General features: G+C 47.1%; 3 protein-coding genes across 5 annotated transcripts; 1 reads left to right on the forward strand and 2 right to left on the reverse strand.

The window, feature by feature from the left end:
• Positions 1-593: 593 nt before the first annotated feature.
• Positions 594-4,014, reverse strand: SNAI1 (snail family transcriptional repressor 1). The gene is made up of 3 exons (XM_054081456.1): positions 3,887-4,014; positions 2,921-3,424; positions 594-1,723 (listed from the first exon to the last, which is right to left on the reverse strand). The coding sequence occupies exons 1-3, from the start codon at positions 3,963-3,965 to the stop codon at positions 1,542-1,544; spliced, it is 765 nt and encodes a 254-aa protein (XP_053937431.1). The 5' UTR covers positions 3,966-4,014; the 3' UTR covers positions 594-1,541.
• Positions 4,015-9,322: 5,308 nt separating this feature from the next.
• On the reverse strand, positions 9,323-14,353 carry RNF114 (ring finger protein 114). 2 transcript variants are annotated; one of them, XM_009558763.2, is made up of 6 exons: positions 14,197-14,353; positions 13,315-13,465; positions 12,196-12,302; positions 11,346-11,460; positions 10,356-10,463; positions 9,323-10,134 (listed from the first exon to the last, which is right to left on the reverse strand). In XM_009558763.2, the coding sequence occupies exons 1-6, from the start codon at positions 14,325-14,327 to the stop codon at positions 10,069-10,071; spliced, it is 678 nt and encodes a 225-aa protein (XP_009557058.2). In that variant the 5' UTR covers positions 14,328-14,353; the 3' UTR covers positions 9,323-10,068. The 2 variants fall into 2 exon arrangements, with proteins under 2 accessions (XP_009557058.2, XP_053937819.1); XM_054081844.1 differs by having other exon boundaries at positions 14,220-14,343.
• A 189-nt stretch (positions 14,354-14,542) lies between these two features.
• Positions 14,543-22,902, forward strand: SPATA2 (spermatogenesis associated 2). Of its 2 annotated transcripts, none has more exons than XM_054081787.1 (3): positions 14,543-14,761; positions 17,564-17,989; positions 19,614-22,902. In XM_054081787.1, the coding sequence occupies exons 2-3, from the start codon at positions 17,672-17,674 to the stop codon at positions 20,865-20,867; spliced, it is 1,572 nt and encodes a 523-aa protein (XP_053937762.1). In that variant the 5' UTR covers positions 14,543-14,761; positions 17,564-17,671; the 3' UTR covers positions 20,868-22,902. The 2 variants fall into 2 exon arrangements, with proteins under 2 accessions (XP_053937762.1, XP_053937764.1); XM_054081789.1 differs by having other exon boundaries at positions 14,759-14,895.

A 22,902-nucleotide genomic window follows, 5' to 3' on the forward strand; every position in this document is an offset into this window, starting at 1 on the left:
CCTCTGCTGCCACACCACCCACATCGGGTCACTCTCCCGGAGGTTCAGCTCACCGATGTGGATGTCTGGTGCTTCAGCCTTCCCTGAGGGCACGAAGGGGCCTGCCCAGACCTAGAGACACCCCCGCCACCCCGGTGTGTCTGTCCCCTGTGCTGCGGCACGGACGTGCACCCCAGGGAGCGCTGAGGGACACAGCTATGGGTGCTCCAGCATCCCTGGGAGGAAGGTGGCACCCACCTGGGCAGGCTGGAAGGGACATGGTAAGCCCTTGTCTTTTCCCACATGGAGCCAACAGATCCCACACGGATCTCCTGATCCACCGCCCTGTCCCCCACAGCCTGCCTGCACCATCACAGAGCCACCCCTTCCCCAACCCTTTGGCAGGAACTGACTCAATCTGCTTTTTCCTCCCCAAGAGGCAACTGCTCTGGAAATCTGGTGTGAATACCACTTGCCTTTCACCTGCAGCCAGAGGCACAGAGCAGGAGAGCAGAGCCCGGCACCCCAGTGCCACAGCACTCCTCCACCCAACACCCCCTGCTCCATATCCACCCTAAGCACCCGCAAAACCCTATTATAAATTAACCATTTTATTGAATATCAATAAACCGTATATAATTTTATAAAAAGTTTCATCAGTACAAAACTGTGGCACAAAAATATAAATACCAGTGTACCTTTGAAATGTAAACATCCTCTTTGTAATGATTCCATGAAAACAATGTCCAAAGAAAGATGCATTCAGGAGGCACCTGTCAATACCCATAAATAGGGCTTTTGGCACACACCTGTCGATGGGCAGCCCTGGGACAGGCTACCATTGTATCGGCTGACAAGTGCCCGCTATTAGTCACAGTTCTCTTGAAAAGCAGTTGTTAAGAGTCATATTAACAGGTGCTTGAGTGCATAGCTGCTCTGTAAACAGGGTTGGTGTTTGAAATGGCTACCCGTGCCTTTTATGGACACTGTTAATCTCGCAGGCATTGCAAATTGTCATTGTGCTGGGGGAGAAGCAGCTGCTTCACAACTACTGGGATACTGTATTATTGCATAGTTACACCTTCTACAGGCGGCATATATATACACTGGGGTGTGGGGTAACGCTTCGTCCTTCGTTAAAAAAATATCGGTTCTTAAAGTTACCAAGTGGTTACGGTAAAAAATAAAAACAATAAAAACAAACCACCTCCCCCCCTTCCCCAAGCTACACGGTGGCAAAGTTTGATGGGGCCACGGTGCAGGTCCAGCCCTGCGCGGTGCCACCTGCCGAGGGTCGAGGTCTGGGCTGCACACACCCCGCCCCGAGTTTCATGCGCTCGCTTTGCACCAGAGTCCAATCCTGCGCCCTCAGACGCCGGGATGGGAGAAGGATCAGGCCTTCGCATTGCACGGGAGGCACCGAGCGAGGAGTGTGAGCGTCTCGAGGGCCGGAGTAGCTGCGTCCCGCCCGGCGCGCACTGCGGTGGAGGAAGCTAACTCCTACAGACACTAGGAATAATAGAGGGAATTGGCGTGGAGACAGGCCTGGGGGAGCAGAATCCTCAGCGAGAGCCGGAGCAGCCCGTCTCCTCGTGCTTGTGGAGCAGCGACATACGGGAGAAAGTCCGGGAGCAGGTTTTGCATTGGTACTTCTTTACATCTGAATGGGTCTGCAGGTGGGCTCGGAGATTAGAGCGGTCGGCAAAGGCCCGGTTGCAGTGTGTACAGGAAAAGGGCTTTTCACCTATGGGACAAAGAGAAATGCTCCCAATTAACCAGTGCATCAACACATGGGGAATATCAAAGGAGGAGCCATTCATTAGCCAAAGTTTGCGAAGAGCACAGTGAAAAGAAGCGCTGGCTGTTCCTGTTCGGAATGTACAGCATTCACTTGGGGGGCGAAAGCTGTGGACTTGGGAATTTCCTATGCCCAGAAAAATCTCTCCTAGGAGCTATGGAAAATTAATGCTGGAAACATCTGCAAGCGGCAAGGCGGTTGCACACACAAACGAAGGAGAGACCTTCGTCTCCTGCAAAAAACGGTTCTCTTGGCTTCAGGCGGAGAGGCAGGAAAGCCAAGGACTATGTGTTAATTATATCATAGCAGGCAGCGGCTGAAAGGCGCCAGCTCCAGAGCGAGTATAGCTATTTCCTGCGCCGAACCCCGCGCTCCCCCTTCTCCTGCCCGGCTCGCATTGAAAAGCCTGGCCAGGGTGAATTCCTCCAAGAAAGACTCTTTTGGAGGAAACAAATGCGTATGCTTAATTTGGAAAGCACAATTAAGTCTTCCCGGCTTCCTTCAGCCATCATCTTTAGTACGTTAAGAGGGTGTGAAATCAGTGCCAAGGAACAATTACACTATCCCCGCAGCCCCACAAAGCATGCTCGGGAGATGCTTTGTGCGGCGGGGTGGGCTGCAGCTGCGGCACCCGCACCAACAGGTGCAGGGGTGGCCAGCCCTGCCCCGCCCCGCCGGGCTGCATCTCGGCCGGGGGGGCTCTGAGCTCAGCCCCGGGGGCTGCCGGAGCCCGGGAGCGAGTTGGAGGCCACGGTGACGGGCTGGTGGTACCCTGGCTGGAAGCCCTCGGTGAAAGGCAGGGAGGGATGCTTTAAGGCATGGTGGTGCACAGGGGAGGGAGCGCTCCAGCGGTCTCGTAGCCCAAATCGATGGGACGGAGCTGAAGTGTGCGCTGTGACCCAGCGGTGACGGGCTGGCTCGGGGCACCGCCAGCAGTGGCACGGATTTACCTACAGAGCCTTGACCCTGCGCTTGGTTCCAGCCAAGAGTATATTTAAAGGACATGTTAGAGATGTGCCAAGGGGGTTTGGGAAGCCCTTATCTTCCCAGATAACGCCCGGCCCGCCGATTCGCTGGGGCCCGCCGAGCTGGGAAGCAGGAGGCGATAAGGGAGGGAGGGAGAGGGGCAAGAGCCAGCATTACCGGTGTGTGTCCGGATGTGTCCCTGCAGCAGCCAGGGCCGGGAGAAGGCTTTCCCGCACATCTTGCAGACGCAGGGCAGCGTGTGGCTCCGGATGTGCATCTTGAGAGCCCCCAGGCTCACGTACTCCTTCTCGCAGTACTTGCAGCTGAAGGATTTCCTGGCCTGGGCGTCACAGTGCAATTGCTTGTGCTTGGAGAGCCCGGCAAAGGTGGAGTAAGCCTTGGCACACTGGGCACAGCGGAACCGCTCGGCGGCAGCGGGGGCCGAGGCTGGGCTGGGGGGGCCCGAGCTCTTGCCTTCATCCTCCTCGCTGGAGAGCGTTGTCAGGTCCAGGGCAGGGGCTGCACCGCCCGCAGCCTCGCTGCCCGGGCTGCCCGGGAAGAGGCTGGAGAGCAGCCCCGCATCCCACACCAGCCGCGGGTAGTAGGCACCGGGGCCGAGCACCTCGGGCGGGGGGATGACGGGCAGCGGGCACGTCTCGTACAGCAGCGGGGCGGCCAGCACTGCGGGAGGCAGCAGCATTTAGCGGGGGTCCGGTGCTCCCCGTGGGCTCCGACCCACCCCCGCGGCTTCCACAGCACCCTCGGGACGATGGGACCCATCCCGAGCCATCCCCGGGGGATACTCACGGCCCACCCCAAAGCCAGAGGGGCGAAGGGACCCCAGCCCACCCCACAGGGTCCCAGAGCCCCAGCCCACCCCGGACCAAAGGAGACCCCACCCCACAGGGGCTCGGCGCCGGTGCGCACCCTGCTGTAAGGAACGGGGCAACCCTGCACCCCTGCCCACGGGGAGCCCCCAGCGCCTCTGCCCAGCCTGGGGCACCGGGGAGCGGCTCCGCATCCCGGGGCACGGGGGATGCACGAAATTGGGAGACACACCCTCGCCTCCCTGCAAAAGTCACCCACCCACCCACCGGCTCCCGTGCGGAGACACGGGAAGACCCCGCGCCCCGGCCCACGCACCAGCCTGGCTCTCCAGCTCGCTGTAGTTGGGCTTCTTGCTGGCCGAGAAGTGCTTCTTCACCAAGAACGACCGCGGCATCTTGCACCCTCCACAACACCACCCGCCGCGGGGCCGCCGCGCCCGGTAATAACGGGGGCGGGAGGGCGGGGCGGGGCCGCCCCCGGGGCCGCAGCCAATGGCCCGGGCGGGGCGGGGGCGCGGCAGGTGCCGGGGCAGAGCCGGGGGGCGGCGCTGCGCCGGGGGTGGGCGTGGAGGCTGCTGCTGCCCCTGCTGCTCCCGCTACCCTTCCCGCTTCCCCTGCTCCTGCTGCTCCTGCCCCTGCTGCCGCTGCTGATTTAGCCGTTTCTGGCTTCTCCCCGGAGCGTTTCGTTCCGCAGCCAACGCTCCGGAGAGGAACAGGACGAGGAGCCCTCCCTGCGGCTGAGCCACGACCCCTGTGCCCGATCCAGGGGGAGCTGCGGCAGCCCGGCTGGAGGCAAGCGCTGTGCTGGGAGGTTGGGTCTCTGCCCCCCACGTGTGGCTGTCCTTGCGCCTGTGCCACCTCTGGAGACAGTGGTGAGGGTTAGGACAAACCTCCGCTGTGGTCTGCTGGAACACAGCCCGGGGAGGGGAGCACGCTCTGCTGCAGGTTATTAGTCCCCTGAGAAGAAGCAATGGCTTGCGGAGAGGAAGAATGGATCCAGGCAGGGCTCAGGAGCACTTGCGTGGACACGATTCTCCCTTGTGCCGGCCAGGTTTCAGGCAGCACAGCCTTCCCCAGCAAGCTGCCCTCTGGTTTTCTTCCCTCCTGCCTTCCCCGTGGCCATGGCAGTGTGGGTCAAACAGCCCCAGTCAGGCACACGCTTCTTTTGGCTTTCCGCTCCCCAAGGCACACACACCCACAGGAAGGTGCCAGGGTCCTGCTGTTGGGTGCTGGGGGAACAGGGGGCACAGCTGGAGCGGTTCCCTCAGCCTGATGCACTTTTAGACCAGCCTGAGCTTCCAGCTTGCCCGATCCATCCAGCTCACGAGGGGATTTCCCTGCTGGAAGGGCTCAGGGCACAGGTCCAGCCACCTGCTGCGGGAATGGCGCTCCGCTCTGGGCCAAGACAGCTGTTGGCGGCGGGTGGCTGCGGGAGGAGGTGGAATGGGACCTGCTGGGAATGATTCCTCGCTCCCAGCCCATGCCCAGTCCTGCCACTCGAAAAAAGGCCCGTGATGCTGGGCCAGTCGTGACTCAGCCGTCACACACCGCTCCATCGGCTCCTGCTGACCACACGTTACTGTTTAGCCGCAACCCGTGTGAAATGCAGAAGTGGGGAGCAAAGCTTTCCACTGGCAGAGCTGCAATGCACGGGGCTGAGCTCATTGTCTTTCCTCAGGGCAGGAACAGCTTGGAAAGCTTGTCCTGCCAGCCACACGCAATCTTTTGGAGAGGAGACGCCTTTGCAAACTCTCCCCCTGCAGCCACATGCTCTGGAGCTGGATCCATCCCTCCTTAGCTGCAGAATTGCCCGTGGCTTTCAGCTGATGTTTATCTGCACAACTCATCCCTGAATCAGCCTGAAGTTCAGGTGCCCTGAAGGCATTCGGGGGATGCAAATCGCAGAGGCCAGGTTCACCCCATTTGTTGCAGGGGTCCAAGGGTGCAGCACTCCCCGGCGCAGGGGGAGCAGCACGGGTGCAGCCACAGGTGCCTCCCCCCGTGCCCCCCACGCTCCTCCACCTGCTGTGGATGTGGTTACGCTGGGAGACTTGTACAAGGAACCCAACTAGGTGGTTTTCTTTCAAGAAGCAAAGTCTGCTCCTCTGTTCTTTCTGATATGTTAAGAATCAGATCTGTTCCAACCACTGTGCGTGGAAAAAACTCGCGTGTGCTAGAGGAAAAACCGAGATCAAGGGAGAGAGCGACCTGCCCTGCCTGCGAGCCAGCAAGCTGGAGGGACAGACGGCAGGAGACCAGAGGGAAGAGGAAACTGTGATGATTCACAGGCTGGAAATGGCCGCGGTTTCTCGGCTGTCCCCCCTGCACCGGAGCACTGGTTTCTGGCAGCTGCTGAGAGCCAGGGCGGTGGGAGCAGCCCTGCCACCAGCCCGCGGCACAGCTCCAAGCTCAGAGCCGCCTGGACCGGCCCAAGGAGCTCAGGGGCACACGCCGGCCACCTCCAGAGCTGCAGGGTTGCTGCAAAATCTTTTTAACCTCCTTTGGCTACGTGAAGCATCAAAACATCCCCCTGCAAAGCAGAGCTCCTGCTGCCGAGGGAGACTGCGATGGGACGAAGGGGAATCCTGGCCGTGAGGTGCAGGGATGAGGCGTGCACCCTCGCGGCAAGAGAAGCTCCGTGAAAGCCCCCTCAGGCCCTGGAGCGCGGCAGGGGGAGCGCAGGGCTGAGCGCAGCGCCGGGCGGTGCGAGCCCCGTTCTCTCCGAAACGCAAGACCTCCCTCTGGTGTCGGCGCCCGCTGCGCTGGTCCCGCGGCAGCCGCGGCACGGACCAGCCCGGGCTGGCTCCTCCTCTGCTCGGGCTGGGGAAGGAACATCATCGCACAGGAGTACTAAAACACCTCCCAGAAGCTCCAATGAATTCATTTGTTAAAGGCCGGTGTCTGAATACCCGGTAAAGACAGAACAAATGTGTTCTGTACAAGCCTGTGGCGGTGACACTTGTTTTCGTCAAGCACTGAATATTCTCTGGAGTTTTGGGAAAGGATAAGGAAGTTTTCTTAGTGGTTTCAACGGTCCTCACTTGTATCACCTGGAGAATAACATAGTTTACCCATAAAAAAATGAATTGCTTTTGAAGAATGAAGCACAGACCAACGCAACTGTGACTTGAGCTGTGTTAGAAAAACAAACAAAACCCCCACCCCTAAATCAGGCAAATGCCCTGTTGTTTGTAGCATATTTAAACCAAAGAAAGGCTTTAAAGCTGTGAGCACATCCCTCACTTGCCTTCCTGTGACCTAACGTAGCCTTGACATTGCATGAGAGGTTAGTCAGGAGAGGTTAGTCCTTCTTACACGGGTCTTACCAGTAACATCCAGTATAGGTGGCCAAAAGCCTTGAAGCAATTTGCTGTCAATCAGGTGACATGAAGAACCAGAATATACCATTAATGCCTTATTACAGCATCCCCCCAATGTAAGGAGACCAAGGGATTTACTGCTGCAACTCCAGATGAAGCGATGCCTTTATGTTAGGCAATTAATGCTGACAACAATCTATCAGACCTATTAAGGCCAGTCTTTGAATAGAGAGAGATTAATTTAAAATAGCTCAATTGCAAGCTTGTCTCCTTCCATTCTGATCCTCTCCCTCTGTGCTAATCATTTTCCTAAGACTGACTCCCTGTGCCAGACACAGGGAATTTAACAGGTTGGAGGTGACTCGATTGCATTATCACCAACAATGGGCACTTGGGATGTGCTGGGGCCAGAAGATCGGCTGCTGACAAGGTGAGAGTAGCTCTGGCAGAGTACTTCACTCTTCTGCAGTAACACTTCACTGGATTTAGAAGCCCAGACTAGCTTGTTCTATAAGGGTCTTTTTCATCACGAGTTTCTGCACACAGATGAGATGAATCGAGGCTGGACACAGAACATATACGCCTCTCGAAAGAATGTTTTTTTAAATCAACCAGCGAATATCAGTAAGACATACCAGAGCATGTGTAAACACCTGTGTATTTGTTGAGTTGATGAAGTCAGCAGTGTAGAGACAAAAGGCTCTTCAGCAGTGGAAGTCAATGGCTAGGTTTATCTCCGAGTGGTTCTACAGATGCTCATCACAGCAGTGCTGCAAGTTCTGCTGTTATCAAGCCAGCAGGTGCCAGCACGTTGCTTCTTACTCATACACTAATGTAATCACAGCTAAAGTAGAACTAGCTAGTTTTCCAGTCAATAGTTTTGGTCTGTACCTTCTGAGAAATAAATCCCAAGTAACAAACTGATGCAAACAAACCCCAAGTTTTGTTGTCAAAGTTTGGGTCACAATCAGTCAGCACTAGCAATTTCTGACCAGTCACTGCTGCACACCAGCCTTCAACACCCCATTTGGAGCTGCCTAAACTGAGGAAAGCACAAGGATGTTGCCTACAGGAAAGCTGGGGAGGAGCTCTTTGGGGTGGGGGGAAAGGGAAGCAGCGATAGGGCAAGGGAAGCCAAAAGTTGAAGCCTGCATTTTCTCAGTGTCTATTGTGCAGTCTGCAGCGTTACACAGCCGGCAAAAAGCATTTTTAGGGAGGTGCTGAAATGAAATGTATTGACCGTGACAAAGAAATGATAAGAGTTGACACAAAGATAGGATTTCATAAATTAAATGATGTTTATTTGCAACTTGTCTTCAAAAGTCAAAAACATGATAAAGTAATTGCTTGGAAGCTTCTACTTGCTCCTTAACATTTTATCAGAATTGCATGGAAGTGCACTTAGAATAGTAGCAGAAATCTAGAATCCCATCAATCACCAAAGGGCATTCTAGCCAGAACCCAGAAATCCCCATCCAACCACTAACATAACGTAATCTCTTTGCAGACCAAGCATTACAAATAACCAACCCCAAACTCGGTACATTTCCACAGCACATGAGATTCTGCCCCTACCCCAGCCAAGACTGAGCTTCCAGTCACCAAGCAGATACTTAAGGGTAAGTCCATACCAAGTTGGGGAAAACACACTAAAACCAAGTTCAACTTAAATACGTTAGAGGTCTGGCTGGATGCAAAGCTTAATCCAGAGGTTTTAGCTGTGGCGTATTTCATTCTTTTAAGGGTAAGGCTATGCTGCTTTCTGCAGAGTGCAATTGTATTATGTTTACTGATCAAATAAATTAATTATTACTCAGTTCTGTGGTGGTGCAGGTCCACTGCTCCAATTAAATGTGCTTAAATTAGACTAGACATCTCAACACTACTGTGATTTACAAGATTGTTAGATCTCAGCATCTTGACTGTGCCATTAATGAAAACATCAAACCGAAAAGGAATCTCTACAGTAGAAGTGTGGACGTGAATTCAGAGTATCCATTTACCATGTACTGGAATTGTCATCCTGCTTTCTGGGTTATATTTCATTTTTTCTTTGAAAACTATACCTGCATACTACATGTATAACATCGCATGGAAAACAATCTTAAGTACAGCTACTTTAGCAGCATTTAAATGAAGAACAGGAATTCAAAATACCTGTTAAAATCTGTAATGCAGGCAGGTAGTGCTTTGCAAGTGCTATGAATTATTGGCACGTTTTGCTACCAGCTTGCCTTGAGAGACAGAAAAACTAGGAATATATACAAAAAATTTTAGTTTAAATAGAAATCAGAGGTATTGGAAAAAACTTCTGAATTCCCCTATCAGCATAAGGCTATAATCACTAGAAAACCAGTTTCAAAACCACCAATTTAATCATAAAGCCAGCAAATACGATTAATATTTGCTACGACAGTTAAAAGAATGATGCATTTTAACTAAGACCAACATTAAAAGTTTATTTTCCAGGCTAGAAATTATGGTCAAAATATGGAAGAAAGTAATAATCATGCATAAAACTAAAATATTCTGAACTAATTTCTTACACAGGTGCAAAGATTTTCTAAGAACATTTAAAGACTCGTACTGAAGATATGTTTTCCATACAGTTGAGAGGCTGCATGTAAGAATTTAAACACTGGGATATATTATGAAATCACAAGCATCATAGGTCACGTTAAATGAGAGCTGGTTTGACAATTACAGTTAGCACCAAGAGGTCTCACTAAAGGAAAACAGAGCTACAAATACACCTCTCATACTATCATTTAAGATATGTAAATAAGAATGGGAAGAAATACTTATTAACTAGGTCAGGCTATTCCATTTGGAAGGTTTTTGTTTTTAGACAGTCAAATGAACACAGCTGCAAAAGAAAGAAATAGGCATAGGTACAGAAAAACAGATTTGTGTCCTCCATGTTGACCTACAATTAAGCGCTGTGTGTGAAGCAAGTAAGAAATTTAGGCTGACAGGGTTAACCGGCATAGACCACGTTAACAAAAGACTGAGCAGTACAGAAATATCAAACCAGGATTTGAAACTGAGATAGGGATTAAAAAGTCTTCTGTATTTCTCAATGCCTGAGTTCATCTTGGGATGTACAGGGAGAAGTGCGAGGATGCTGGGCATTTCCCCATCATGGAAGCTTGATTTTACATTTAATCTTCTAGTTGGTTCATTTATCTCGCAAAGAACGCATCAAAACCTGTGCCATCATATCATCTTCATCAGCATCATAATCCTATGAACAAGGGGTACAGAAATTGTTTTACTGCCACAGCCATGCTGGTTAGCACAACATCAAATAAGAACAGAAAAAAATTCTCTCTTCCTTTGACTTGCCAATAATTTCTCTCATGATAACACCTGCATGGATGAGTGAGATCCCAGAGCAGTGGCTACATGATAAAGCTGGGTTTTAAGAGACATCAGGCTGTATTCCAAGGGTGAGGAAACACATACCACAAAAGTATCATACGAAAAGCGATGTCGTCTTTGAAGGTGCTCCATGAAGTTAGCACTCCTGTAATTTGGATCCCCCCATGGCATTGCAGCACAGATTGGGCAAACCTTCAAGAAAAACCCAAAAAAGCCAGTTAAGCCCTGATGCTTAAGTGCTTTAACATTTATGTAGGTAGGGCAGGACAGAGACAGCATGGAAGACTGTACTTTGAAGTTTGTGACAATCCCTATTCTATATGCAAAGTGATGTCAATTAGTTTTTTGGGACATTTAATACAAAAGCCTCAGGTAATCCCAAACAACTTCAATTAAAAATTTAGACACCTAAACTGGCTTACTCTTCTCCCCATATTCTGAAAATCACAATTCACTACAATTGTTTGCTCAGTAACAGAAAAGATTTTTTTGATCTCCTTTGCAAATATCACTTTCTTCCAAGAATAAAAAAATGGCTTTTTCCCTAAAGAACTTGGAATTAAAAAAAAAAACAAAAAACCCAAAACTTTTCAGAAAAATTAAAGTTTCAAATTCAGTGTCATGGTTTGCAACTCCTTTTATATGAGAGGAAGTATCGGCAGATACAGATGATCCACCATTTTTTGCAAGCACTTTTCCCAACAGTTTATAATATCTTCTTGCTGAAAGCAGTGGGGAGGAAAATGAAATGCCTGACATATTTTTGAAATTATATCTCACTAATTTTGTTTGTTACTGTGCTTAATTAACTTTGAATGTCTGCCATTTTTCAAGTATGAAAGGAGGATGTGACCTAGCTGCAAGAGGAATAGAGATGAGTCACCTCCAAAGAACATATCAAAACCCAACATCAAAATTACATGAAAGTTGAATGCACGATCAGCATACCCACATTTTATTTTAACAGGAGTAATGATAAATATGTACTTAACTTCAAGAGCAAGTCTCTAACTCATTGTTTCAAGGGGATTTAAGACTAGACTTCATTGCAATTCTTGCACCAAGACTTATTACCACTTGTTTTGCATCCATGCTGTGCCATGTTTTGCAGTGTTCAACTAGTCCTTCTTGATCAAAGTTTTTCTCGCTGCAATATGGACAAGGAAAAGTAAAGCGATTTGGGAAGTTCCTGGTTGGGGAGAGAAAAAGAGGTTATTTGTTATTGTAAGGAAGCTAAAAGTAGAAGCTTTAGCATTTCAAAAGTTGTCTTACTACCTCTTAACACAAATAATTTAAAGCAATAGCCTGAGTCTGTGCAAGTACAACAAGCTAGTTTTAAGAATCAGCTTTTTTAATTCCCAGTGATTAAGAAACAGCTAGTACCATCCATATTTACACAGAATGAGAGCTCCTCTACAAACATCAATGCAATTTACTATTTCATTTGGTTTGATTCCTCCTCGGCCAAGGTGCCCAGGGTACCACCCAGTGTGCTACAATGCACAAGAGTGCAATGCAACCAATTCTGACTTCCTTTCATTATAAGTTACCACAACCAAGACAGAAAGGTAAAGTTTTTATTTAAAAAATATCTGCTTTTACTGAGTACCCTGATCTTTAAGATGTCTAGAGCAGGGGCTATGCAGAAAGCAGAACAGTTTGCCTGTGCACAGTCAAATGCAGGACTAAAGTTTAGTTTTTCACAATGCGAAAGAATTAAAACAATTAATACCCAAAGTAAGCAAAGAAGTAAAGTCTGCTTTTACTCCGAAGTTCTACAGTTTGCATGAAACTCCACAATGCAGTTCAAAAGATAAAAAGACTCTTCTTGGAAGAATCAAAATGGAGATTTAATAATGATTAATAAGCAACAGCCCTGTTTTTTGTGACGTAAGTCAAGTATTTCCTGAGAAGCACTAGTTACCTGGTGTTGTGAAGTGGTTCTTTAGTTACAGCTTTCACACCTTCCATTATATAATTCTGGTACTTCGAACAAGAAGCTGCATGGCTACGCATCTTTGAGAGATACATCTGTGCAGGCAACAATTGCATAGCAAGGTTAATTTAAGCTATTTTCAGCTACTTCTACACTTTTCAGCAGAAGTAGTAAACGTATAAAACAAAGCACCTTTCTGCAGACAGTGTTAAAGCAAGAAAACTCAAACACTTCAGCTGGTAAGGCAGAAAGCTTTGAGATTATAGATCAGTCAACCTGTAACTTTGCTGCCTATAGTCTTTTACAAGTACAACACTATTCAGAATAGCTCACTTTTCTTAATCGTTACTATAGTAGAAAAATAGCACCTTATATAAAGCTGGTTCACCTGGTCACTAGGAAGAGACAGTGTATGGAAAATAATTTGGCTTTTAGTACAGATCTTGGTGTAGACTGATTGCTATTTGTTCATTCCTATTCATGAAAATTCAAATTTACAATGAGAAAATCCATAATTCAAAGCACTACAGTTTTCTATCACACGGAATGAAGACAGAATGAAGACACTACCCAGAAATAAAAAGTGAAATTAACTGAACCGTTGCCCTCACCTTAGTGTGTTTAATTATACTTTTCTTGTTGTTTTGTCATTTGCCAAAATATTTTCTCATACATTAAATTAACACTAAGAAGTCCCATTTTATAAAGAAAGGAAATGACAGGAAGAACTCCATACAGGTATTAACATGCTAGACCCTAACAATAAGTCTATGGAATACACCACCCATATAAGACAACAATGACTCATAACTACTTCAAATAAAACAAATAAATTTCTGATAAGAGCCAAAGAGATCACTGTCTGAAACCCACATCCACAGTTTCATTACAGTGTCCCTCCCAGAAGCAACTTCAGAAGCAATATTTTACTATAATTTTAGTAATCTGCAGAAAGCAAAGGTGCTGCCTCTATAAAATCACACTTGTCAGAACAAATATCTTCATCTGATTCTGCAGAAAGATGAAGAACAAACACTTTATTTCGCTCTAAGCAGTTAAGGCCAAGCAGGCACACCTTATGCACTTAATTTCCAAATACTATCATACTTTTTTATTGCAGCCATTGCATGTGGTTTCTGTCGTTTCAATTTGCTTTTCCAAGTCCAGAGCTCTGCTACCAGGTGACAGGGTACTGCGGCAGACACCACATACTGGCTTTTTCGGCTTAAGACATTCCTGCAGGCACGGAGTGCAAAAGCTAGGTGGAAGAAGAACAGTGTAGGTGGTGAGAACAGCCCTCTGGGAGACACAGGATAAACAAACAGAGCCCTTCCATGTCACCTGCCCTAAGTGACAGCAGAGTCTCAAGACAAGGCATCTAATGAAACAGCGGCCTGCTGGCATTTGGACAGGAAGGGAGATTGTTATGCTTGGTGTTATCAGCCTGTGGGCAGTGCTCTGCTCCCTCCTTCCCACCTCCTTCAGATGAAAAAACAATCGAAAGTGAAAGTATAGTAGCTTTTTTCCCTTGCTACTTCTTTTTCTTCTCCTTTCATGGCAGCCCAAGGCTACCCCTAAGAGGCTGCTTCCAAAAAGCATATCCTGTAACTCCTCAGGCAGCGCTCCCTGACCCCATCACCCCTCAACGGGCTCCAGCCCCAACCACCCGTGCTGGGGCCTTGACCGCCCCAGCCCAATCCCTCCCGAGGGATGGAAAGACAAAAGCGAAGAGCAACTGGGCCCCCCCATGACATCCCCACTTCCCCGAGGCCTCCACCCCCGCCCCCCGCCTTTCCTTCCTAAAGGGCTCCCCCCACACCCCCCTTCCCCGTCCCAAAGGGCTCCCCCTCAATTTCCTCTCCCAAAGGGCTTTTCCCCCTCCTCCCCAAGGCATATTCTCCCCCCTCAAGGCATCACCCCCCAAGGCATCCCCTAGCAGGCCCAGGCCCAAGTCCCTCCTCAGGGTCCCAACACGCGGCAGCCGCTCACACATGTCCGCAGGGGACGCGCACCGGGCTCTCGTACACCTCGAGACACACAGGACAAATGAACCGCGACAGCGGGTCATGACACCGCTCAGGAGAGCGGGAGGAACCCCCGCCACCACCGGCCGCCGCCATCTTGGCTCCTCGTCTCAGCCCGCCCCGCCTCGCCCCGCCCCTTTCTGTCCGCCAAGCGGAGGGCTCTGCGCACGCACGCGCAGATCAGCTCCGCCGCGAGACCACGCCCCTAGTGAGAGGCGTGGTCACGAGGGAGCGGGCGTGGCCATGAGTGTCGTGGTCCCGCCCTTCTTGACGTCACGCGGCGGAAGTGATCGCAGTAGCAGGAGGCGGAATCCCGCCTCCCCGACATCTACTTCCGGGGCGCCGCTGTCAGCCGCCCCCTCTCGCAGGCAGCAGTGTCTGTGCCGCTCCCGGCAGCGCGAGCAGAGAGGGCGGCTGTGCTTGGGAAAACCGGGGTGCTGGCTCTGCCGGGACGTCGTAGGAGCGTTTGAGGGGTCCGCATCCGGCTCACCGGGTGCTTCCTGCTGAGCAGCAGTGGCGGGCGCAGAGCGGTGAGGGCCGAGCCCTGCGGGGAGGAGAGGGAACTGCGGGCCCTGGGGCGGCGTTGGCTGCCGCTGCGTCCTGGTGCCCGGGGAAAGCTGGCGCTGCGGCAGGGGTGACCGTGAAAGCCGAGGGGACCGTAGATGTGCGTAGTGTCTCCTCCTCTTCCACCCGCCTTTTGTCCCCCTTCTCCTCCTCCTCTTCCACCCGCCTTTTGTCCCCCTTCTCTTTCTCCCGCCCTTTGCCCCCCCCCCCCCCCGCCTTTTGCCCCTCCTCCTCTCCCTCCTGTCCTTTGCTCCTCTCTCTCTCCTTCCTTTTACCCCCTGAGACTCCCCAGCAGTGTGTTGCGCTGCTCTGCTATTGTTAGCCTCTATGTTCAGGGTGATGTTTTAATGTCTGGCAGAAGGCTGGCATTTCTGGTCTGTTTAGTGTGAGTAAGGAGCAGGTTGTATCCATCCTGAGTTTATACCCCGTTGCTGCTGGGGTTTTTGCATGGCTGTGGACTGCCAAGCAGTCGTGGGTTGGATCCCTCAGCTCGGTTTTAGACCCAGGAGGTGAACAGAAATGTTTCTTTGTCTCATTAGTAGAAGCTAGGCTCAGATCAGGGCTTATTATTCACACATCTCCATGAAATCCTGAAGTTTTCAGTCGATAATGTGCAGCAAAACAGCCTTGTTACCTTATCTGTTCTGTCAGCCAGTCTGCTTCTTAAAACTATATTTGTCTATGCCTACTCACGTGTTGAGGTTTTTATTGAGCTGTGTAACCATGGTTGTTGGCTGCTGGGAGCCTGCCTGCGCGGGGTGGGCTGCGAGGATGGGGATGTTTTGCGTATGGAAGCTCTGCGTGTGGAGGAGCAGCTCTCTGAAGGCTTACTGCTGCCTTTGCTTTATTGTGCTTTGCCTTTCAGCTGTGTGAACTCTGCCTTGTGTACAAGCCGTGAGTCAAAATCAGAGCTGGCAGAGGCTTGGATTGTCATAGTCTGTCGGGCCTTGATGAAGGACTTTCATGTGGGGACTTCCCTAAGCCTGATGTCTCCTACATGCAACCAAGCTTTTGTGTAGTAGTTGTTAACAGTGGAGGTGGAAATACTTAAGCCAGGTTCTTGTCAGCACCGGATCGTTCTGTGTCCTGGGGCTGTATTACTGATGTGTCAGACAAAGATATTCCTCTGAAATTCTCCCATGGAGCTCCTCTTGCTCAGGAGCAGGTGTTTTGTTGTCGTTGTCCACAGACTTCATCTTACACAAGTTAAGGAGGAAAGATCTGGGGAGAGAGGAGGGTTTGCCCGTCCCTTATGCTCCGATGTTAATTTAGAACTCCACATTTCCTGTGATTCACAACTTGTCTCTTGACATCAGTGCAATTTCAGATTGTGGAAAGACCAAGAGCAATTTGCCTTTGAGCAGAAACTGCTAGTTAACTTTTCCCACACGACTTTAAGTGCAGCCTTTCATCAAGTAATGTAACTGCTAGGCTGTTGATATTTTTGTTTGTTTTCCTAGCCTCTTGGTTGTTTGTTTGTGGGTTTGTTTGTTTGGGTTTTTTCCTTCTATGTATTTTGTGTTATGGCTCCTTTCATTCAGCTGATGTTACTCTTAGCAGTAATTTTTATTTTACCAGGAGTGTTTGAGGGCATTGATCAGTATTCTGGCAGCTGCAATTAATATTGGGTGGGAAGTGTTTTCTGAAGTGCTGTTTCAGACTGACTAGAACCAAAACAGTGCATTGATTTCCCTTGCCTCCCCCCTCCCTTTGGTTCATGGTTGGGAAGTCCATAAGGGTTAGATTGCATTTTGATCTAAAAAGCTAAGCCTGTGGTCTGCTTTTTGATCACAAGTTCCTCAGACGGTTGAGGTGAAGTCTGCTGGCCTTCCAATTACCTTGGTTTCAGTAAAATAGCATTAGGAAGCTTCTTTTGTCACCAGCCTTTTATGTATAGCATGTGAGTTCAATTAAGTGAAAATGTAGATCGGTGTATACAGAAAAGCAACTACCCCTGCAAACAAAAATATCTGTGATATAAAAAGCATAATGATTTTGCTCTGTTCTGATAAAGCAGCTAAAAATGGCAGGTGCAGCTTGTTGCTGAAAAGGTTACAATCTTCTTTGCAGCTGCCAGCATTCACCTGAAACTTTGGCAGTACTTTGCAGTGTTCAGAGAGTCTGTTCTCTGTAGGGTGGCTGCAGAGCCCTCCCAGCACAGCGATGGCCTGTACACACTGTCAGGGGGAATGTGAGTGTCAGGCGAAAGCTGAGGAAAATCTTAGAAATAGAAAAGCAAAGTTAATTAATCCGCTCAGTCTGTGCCACTAGAGGAAAAAAGAAAAGTAGATGTTTTCGCAAGTTGAGCAAAATGAAATTTCTTGTGGGATTTTTTAAAATCCTTCTGCTGCTATGCAGGGCAAACACTGGCTGATTAAGATAATGATAAAGTTGTTTGGGGCAGAGAAGAGACCCTAAAGGCTCATGCTTCTTCCAGTTTTTTGCTCTGAGCTACTTTGCCTTGATTCCCTCCAAGGAACCCTTGATCTGCTCTTGAACCCACACCAGCTTTATTGTATCTCGCTCTCAGTGCCCTGCTCGATTCACATTTGTTGTGATATTTTAGGTAGATAACTGGAGGAAGAGTAGAGAATGATGATGGGGAAAGCAGGACAAAAGTGTTTCTGTAGACTCTTGTGCTTTTTCAGAAACCTAAAAAGGCTGTTCTGCTGCTCTGTGGAACATTTTATAGAATCCTGTGAAGCAGATGGACATCTGGGATTTATGCAACTGTGATGACTTGTCTTTGTTTTCAATTTTTATTCCAGAAGAGTTGCCACTGCTGAAGATTCTTAATGCCAGATAATCAACCCTCTGCCAAATAACCATGAAAGAGACAAGGTAGCTGCCCAAGTGCGAGATAAAAACTGATTTCAATGGATACGAAATATAAAGACGATTTATTTAGGAAGTATGTACAGTTCCATGAATGCAAACTGAATGCCTCTGACAACAAGCAACGTCCTATTAATGATGAGTATTTGCGAGTGGCAGCAGCAGCCTTACTTTGCCTTCCCAAAATTGATCCCTTTTATAGATTCCGGTTGATAAAATTTTATGAGATGGCTGAAAACTCACTGAGATCTGTGAAATCCTCTAGTTTACATTCTCTCCATAATGCATTCGGCATGCTCGAGACAGTTGGAATTAATCTCTTCCTTTACCCCTGGAAAAAGGAGTTCAAAAATATTAAGGTAAGACATTTTGTGTGGCCATAGTAAGAAAATTATTTGTGGGTTTTTTTTAACACATTTCATGAGTTTCGTTTAAAGACTTCTTTTTTCCACCTATTAGTGTGATTTATATATTTGTCTACATGCAGTTGGTAAACTGAAGCTCTAGGAAAATTTCTATGCAAAATAAGTGAAGTTTGTGCTGGTGACGGTATACTGAGAGCAGAAGTACAAGTACTGGCTGTATTTATAATGTAACCATAAAATACAGGAAGAGCTTATTTAAGGTTTTTGTTCAGCCTACCCTGCTTCAGTGTTTTAATTTCTCCTTGGAGATGCTTTCATTAGAGTGAGTGGTCAAGTTGTGTTTAAGCTCACTCAGGGCTTGGTTTTTGTCTTGCAACAGCTATTAATGGAGCACAAGTGCTAACGATCAATGCATGCTTTCAAATGGATGCTTTGCTGAGGCTCCCACAGTTTATATGATAATGGTAAAGGAACTTCTCTGAAAGAATTGTTTTCCAGAATATATTTTGCTTGCTTGTCAGTTCTGAATTCATGAAGCTTTGATTTTAATATACTTTCAAATTATTTACCTGTGCTAGGATCTCAGAGGGAAAAGTAGGAACGTGTGTATTGCTCGGCTTGGGTGCTGGAAGTCAGGTAGTGAGTTCTGTGCTGTTGTTTTTTTCTCTTATATCTTCTACATGTTCTGTTATTCAAAGCTGCTGCAGCATTTCAGTAGTGTTGCAGGTGACTTAACAGTTTTGGGACTTGAAAGCTGGATAAAAACCACTGCTGATGTAGGTGTCTAAAATCATTTGCAGGCTGTGCACACTAGTGATGTGTATTTTTGTTTGCTTTTCTTAAAGACACTATTTAGCAGATAATTTGCATATTATTAGAGCATTTGGGATGCCTCTGTTTCCCTAAGGGGGAAACTACCTTTCTTTGTGATCCGTACAAAGATGTGATGGGCAGGCTGCTCTTGCCTGTAATCCAGAACAGTTGGAACCGGGTTAAGAATATACCTCCGGTATGCCAGATGCTAAGGATATTTCAGTTGCACAAACTCCTGTCTTTGTTCTGAGGGCTTTTTTATTGGAAGTTCTTGACCTAATATGAAACTAAATAAAACGGACATTTGAAACTGCATGGTAATAGTACACAAAAAGGTGACCATCTTGAGTATATTAGAGCTGAATTGAAGAGGACTTTAGTACTGCCACAGTAAGTCAGAATTCCTCTTTTTTCTAACTAGCCCCCTGTCTGGGGGCAACATATGAAATCTCTGCCTTTTCACCTTTTATGGTAGACTGGCTTGTAAACTCAAAAACGTCTGGTATGCATAAAAGTTAATGTCAGTGTATAGCATAGTGATTTAAATCAACAGGGAGGACATTATGCTAATTAGGATTTTAATATGAATGAAAACTCTCCTACTTTGAGTTTGCCTCATGTGGAATTTCCATCTGCTGGACAGGAGACATGCAGAAATGGAGTTCATCTTTCCATGGGAGTTGCATGTGCTCACTGTTGTTATTCTATTTAATTATATAGAATCTGTCACTGAATTATCTGAACGTCTAGTGTACCACTGAATTTGTAACCTAGTTTTCCTTTTATTTCCCCCCACCCCCCTTAGACCTACACTGGACCCTTTGTTTATTATGTAAAGTCTGCTCTAACTGAAGATGATGTAAGGCAGATTTTGAACTACATGGGCTATGTCCAAGAACTGGGAACAATTTATAAGCTCAAAGAGCAGGTTGATGCCATTCAAGTGAAAATGGTTTCATTTGAACTATTTTTGGCCAAAGTGGAATGTGAGCAGCTTCTTGAAATTCACTTGCAAGTGAAGGATAAAGGTTATTCAGAGATTGATGTCATAAATGAACGAAAAAATAGCAATGAAGATGTGAGGGGCTGCTCAGAAGCCATGAAACGGCGTGCAGAGTGCAGAGAAAACTTAAATACTTCCATGGCACGCATGGTACTCCAGAAATCGGCAAGTGAACGGGCCTCTAAAGATTATTTCAAGCCAAAGGTGAGCAAACCTTCTAAATCAGTGGACACATACGATAATTATTGGGAAAGTAAGAAACCACCTTTGATGAGCTCACTGAGTCTCAGGAAGGAACCAATCTTAGTTGATGCAGAAGATGACATTAAAGATGAAATTATCCGTCCATCACCCTCTCTTCTGACAGTGTCAAGCTCCCCACATGGGTGTTCAGATGAATTCTTGCCAACTTCATCTCATCACAATGGCATGCTAAGAACAAATGTCCCTTATAGCTCCTATTTTTCTGCTCAAGAGGACTTAGATTTATATACTGATCCTGATTCTAGAAGTATGTTGAACTTTAAAAGACAAGATGCTATTAAGCCTGATGTATGGCTGTTGAGAAATGATGCCAACCCTGTTTACCACAAACGCACCCACCTAGCCAAAGAGACAGCTTCCCTCAAGTGCCAAAACTGTGGCGTACCTTGTGGCACTTCTGTTTGCCAAAAGTGTGACAATCTATTCAACTCTAGGCAGGAATACTCCGCAGTGAAACAGAGCACCTATTCAATCAAACCACTTCCAAATGACGGCTTATCTCCTGCATCTGCTTTAAGGGAGAAATCTCAGTACGCATCACAGACTCAGAGTCAAGAGCGAGCTGCTCAACTCGGTTCAAAATCCAAACCTTCAGGCACCTCACGCTGTGGTTTTTGTAACCGATCTGGAGCTACAAACACTTGCACGTTTTGCTCAAAAGTCTCATGTGACACTTGCCTCAATGCTTACTATTACGATCCCTGCTGTAGAAAAAGCGAGCTCCACAGATTCATGCCGAACAATCAGCTAAACTACAAATCGTCCCAGCTGTCCCATGTAGTTTATAGATAGACTTGATTAGTCTGTTTTGGAGGGGAAGGAAAGGGGAGGGGAAAGGGCTATCCTAACTAATGTTCTGACTCCACTGATAAATAAATACACTGACCTCTTACAAAAATGACATGTCCAGATATTTGGAACTGTGGTTCAGTGATCAAGTGACAGTGATCAGGTTCTGGATTTTTGTGGCTTCACAGATGCTGCAGATACATTAGATTTCATGCTGCTATACTTTAGGTATCTCCTAAATAATCATTACTTTTCAATTTAAATGGGGGAGAAGAGCACATTTTTCTCTAAAACTTGGCAGCTGTTGCATTGTAGAAAAGTGGTGTTGCACCTTTCCGTTCCATTGCAACCATCTCCTTGCCCAAATGCAACCATGCAAGGCTTGAAAATAAAACCTAAAAATTAAGGTTCTCCTTTTCTATAAGTGATAAAGTTACTGCCAGTTTTTGATAAAATATGACTTTAAAATGTGCAAGATTACATGAATGGCTTATTTTGCCAACAACGACTATTTTTCAAAGTGTGTCTGCATTTTTTGATCTCCAGAATGCAAACACCACAGCATCCCTTCCTTTTGTGTTTATGTTTTGTTCTTCTCCTCTTATCTCCTGGTTGTTTATTTCAAGCTTATGTAATCTGAATCTAGGCAATACGTGCTTTATTTCTCTGGTGTTGCCAATATCATCCTTCTGGTTTTACTGTATGGTATTTTAAAAAGGTGAACCTGTATTCATGTCACTTAAATTATACCTAGAGTGTTGTCCTTCCAGACGAGTACTGATTTCCTTTACTTTTTGTTGCACATGTATTAAGTACTGTTTTTGTACTGTAAATAGGTAATTTGGAAACAGTTTATTTTTAATAAATATTTAATATGTTGAGTTCTTAAAGGTGGTAAAATCATTATAATGATGAAGTCTTTCTGGGTTATTTGTTCAGATGACTTTTTGTTTCTCTTTGTACTGTATTTCATAGCTTGTTATAGTCACTGTGGCAGGCTGATTTCCTTGGCTCTGATCAATCTTTGGTTTTTAATCTGACATTTTTTCCCCCTCTCATAAGGCCACCACTAGTCTAGGTGGAGCCTTGTCTAAGAATTGCAGGATTTTGGTTCTCAGAGCACGCTTTTCCTTTGTGGTTATGGAAATTGTAAGTATAAATGTTATGCTTGCTTCCAAATTCACTGCGAAGTCTGTAGTGTAGTCCAGCAAGTAAAGCACCGGCCTGGTTAAAAATCAGAGCTCATTTGTGACTCCTGTCAAAGTAAACCCATAAGTTACGGGTGTAAATTGGATAATAATATTTATCTGTATTACTGTAGCACATAGGAACCCTAGCTGAGAGCCAGGACTCTGTTGTGCTAGGCTCTGTACAGTTTGACCCCCAAACAACACTTGATTATGAATAGACTTTAGTTTTTTTTATTAAAAGGAAACCCAGAAGAATCCTTCTAACTTCTTATTCCAAGTAGCTAGTTAGAACAAGGTATCAGGCAACCTAATCTGATGTGCAGAATTAAATGTGTTTAAAATATCTGTAAAGAACTCTAGCTGAGATGTAAACTACGTAGTCCACTTTGCACTGAAATGATTCACTTAGGGTTTTTTTAAACACTGTTAGAGTCTAGGCTTCTAGCCTTAAATGTCCATTGATCCCTGTGTGACCGAAACATGCATGAATGATCATTTGTCTTACATTTTTTGGGTGGGGGGAGGGCTTGAGGATAGGTAGGGGGGGGAAACTATGTAGGCTAACATTGTAAAATAGCTAAAATCATTTTAGCCATAAATGGGTGTCAGAAGTATATGGAAATAAGATGAAACCTGAGTCTTACAGAGGGCTGAGAACAATAAGTTACTGTACAGTTTGCACTAAGAAATAGTGAATGGTGTATGTTCAGCAATCAGGGAAATTTCTGAATCTAGTGACTGCAACAGAAGGTGATGTTAGAGGCAAGTATTGCCTTGCTGACCCTGAAGGTTGAGTGAATATTGTTTTGGTGAATGATTTTAAGGTTTTCAAATTCTCGTATTTTTTT

The sequence above is a fragment of the Cuculus canorus genome, chromosome 16 (assembly GCF_017976375.1).
Source record: "Cuculus canorus isolate bCucCan1 chromosome 16, bCucCan1.pri, whole genome shotgun sequence".
NCBI classification, from domain to species: domain Eukaryota; kingdom Metazoa; phylum Chordata; class Aves; order Cuculiformes; family Cuculidae; genus Cuculus; species Cuculus canorus.

What these genes read in the sequence shown, in the direction of transcription:
- SNAI1 (XM_054081456.1), bottom strand. Translation starts at nt 3,965, where the DNA reads ATGCCGCGGTCGTTCTTGGTGAAGAAGCACTTCTCGGCCAGCAAGAAG. An exon ending in CGAGCTGGAGAGCCAGGCTG is followed by an intron (nt 3,425 to 3,886) that starts GTGCGTGGGCCG and finishes TGCCTCCCGCAG; the next exon opens with TGCTGGCCGCCCCGCTGCTG. An exon ending in ACACATCCGGACACACACCG is followed by an intron (nt 1,724 to 2,920) that starts GTAATGCTGGCT and finishes TTTGTCCCATAG; the next exon opens with GTGAAAAGCCCTTTTCCTGT.
- RNF114 (XM_009558763.2), bottom strand. Translation starts at nt 14,327, where the DNA reads ATGGCGGCGGCCGGTGGTGGCGGGGGTTCCTCCCGCTCTCCTGAGCGG. An exon ending in CGCGTCCCCTGCGGACATGT is followed by an intron (nt 13,466 to 14,196) that starts GTGAGCGGCTGC and finishes TCTTCCACCTAG; the next exon opens with CTTTTGCACTCCGTGCCTGC. An exon ending in TTTCGTATGATACTTTTGTG is followed by an intron (nt 10,135 to 10,355) that starts GTATGTGTTTCC and finishes CCTTGTTCATAG; the next exon opens with GATTATGATGCTGATGAAGA.
- SPATA2 (XM_054081787.1), top strand. Translation starts at nt 17,672, where the DNA reads ATGGATACGAAATATAAAGACGATTTATTTAGGAAGTATGTACAGTTC. An exon ending in AGGAGTTCAAAAATATTAAG is followed by an intron (nt 17,990 to 19,613) that starts GTAAGACATTTT and finishes CACCCCCCTTAG; the next exon opens with ACCTACACTGGACCCTTTGT.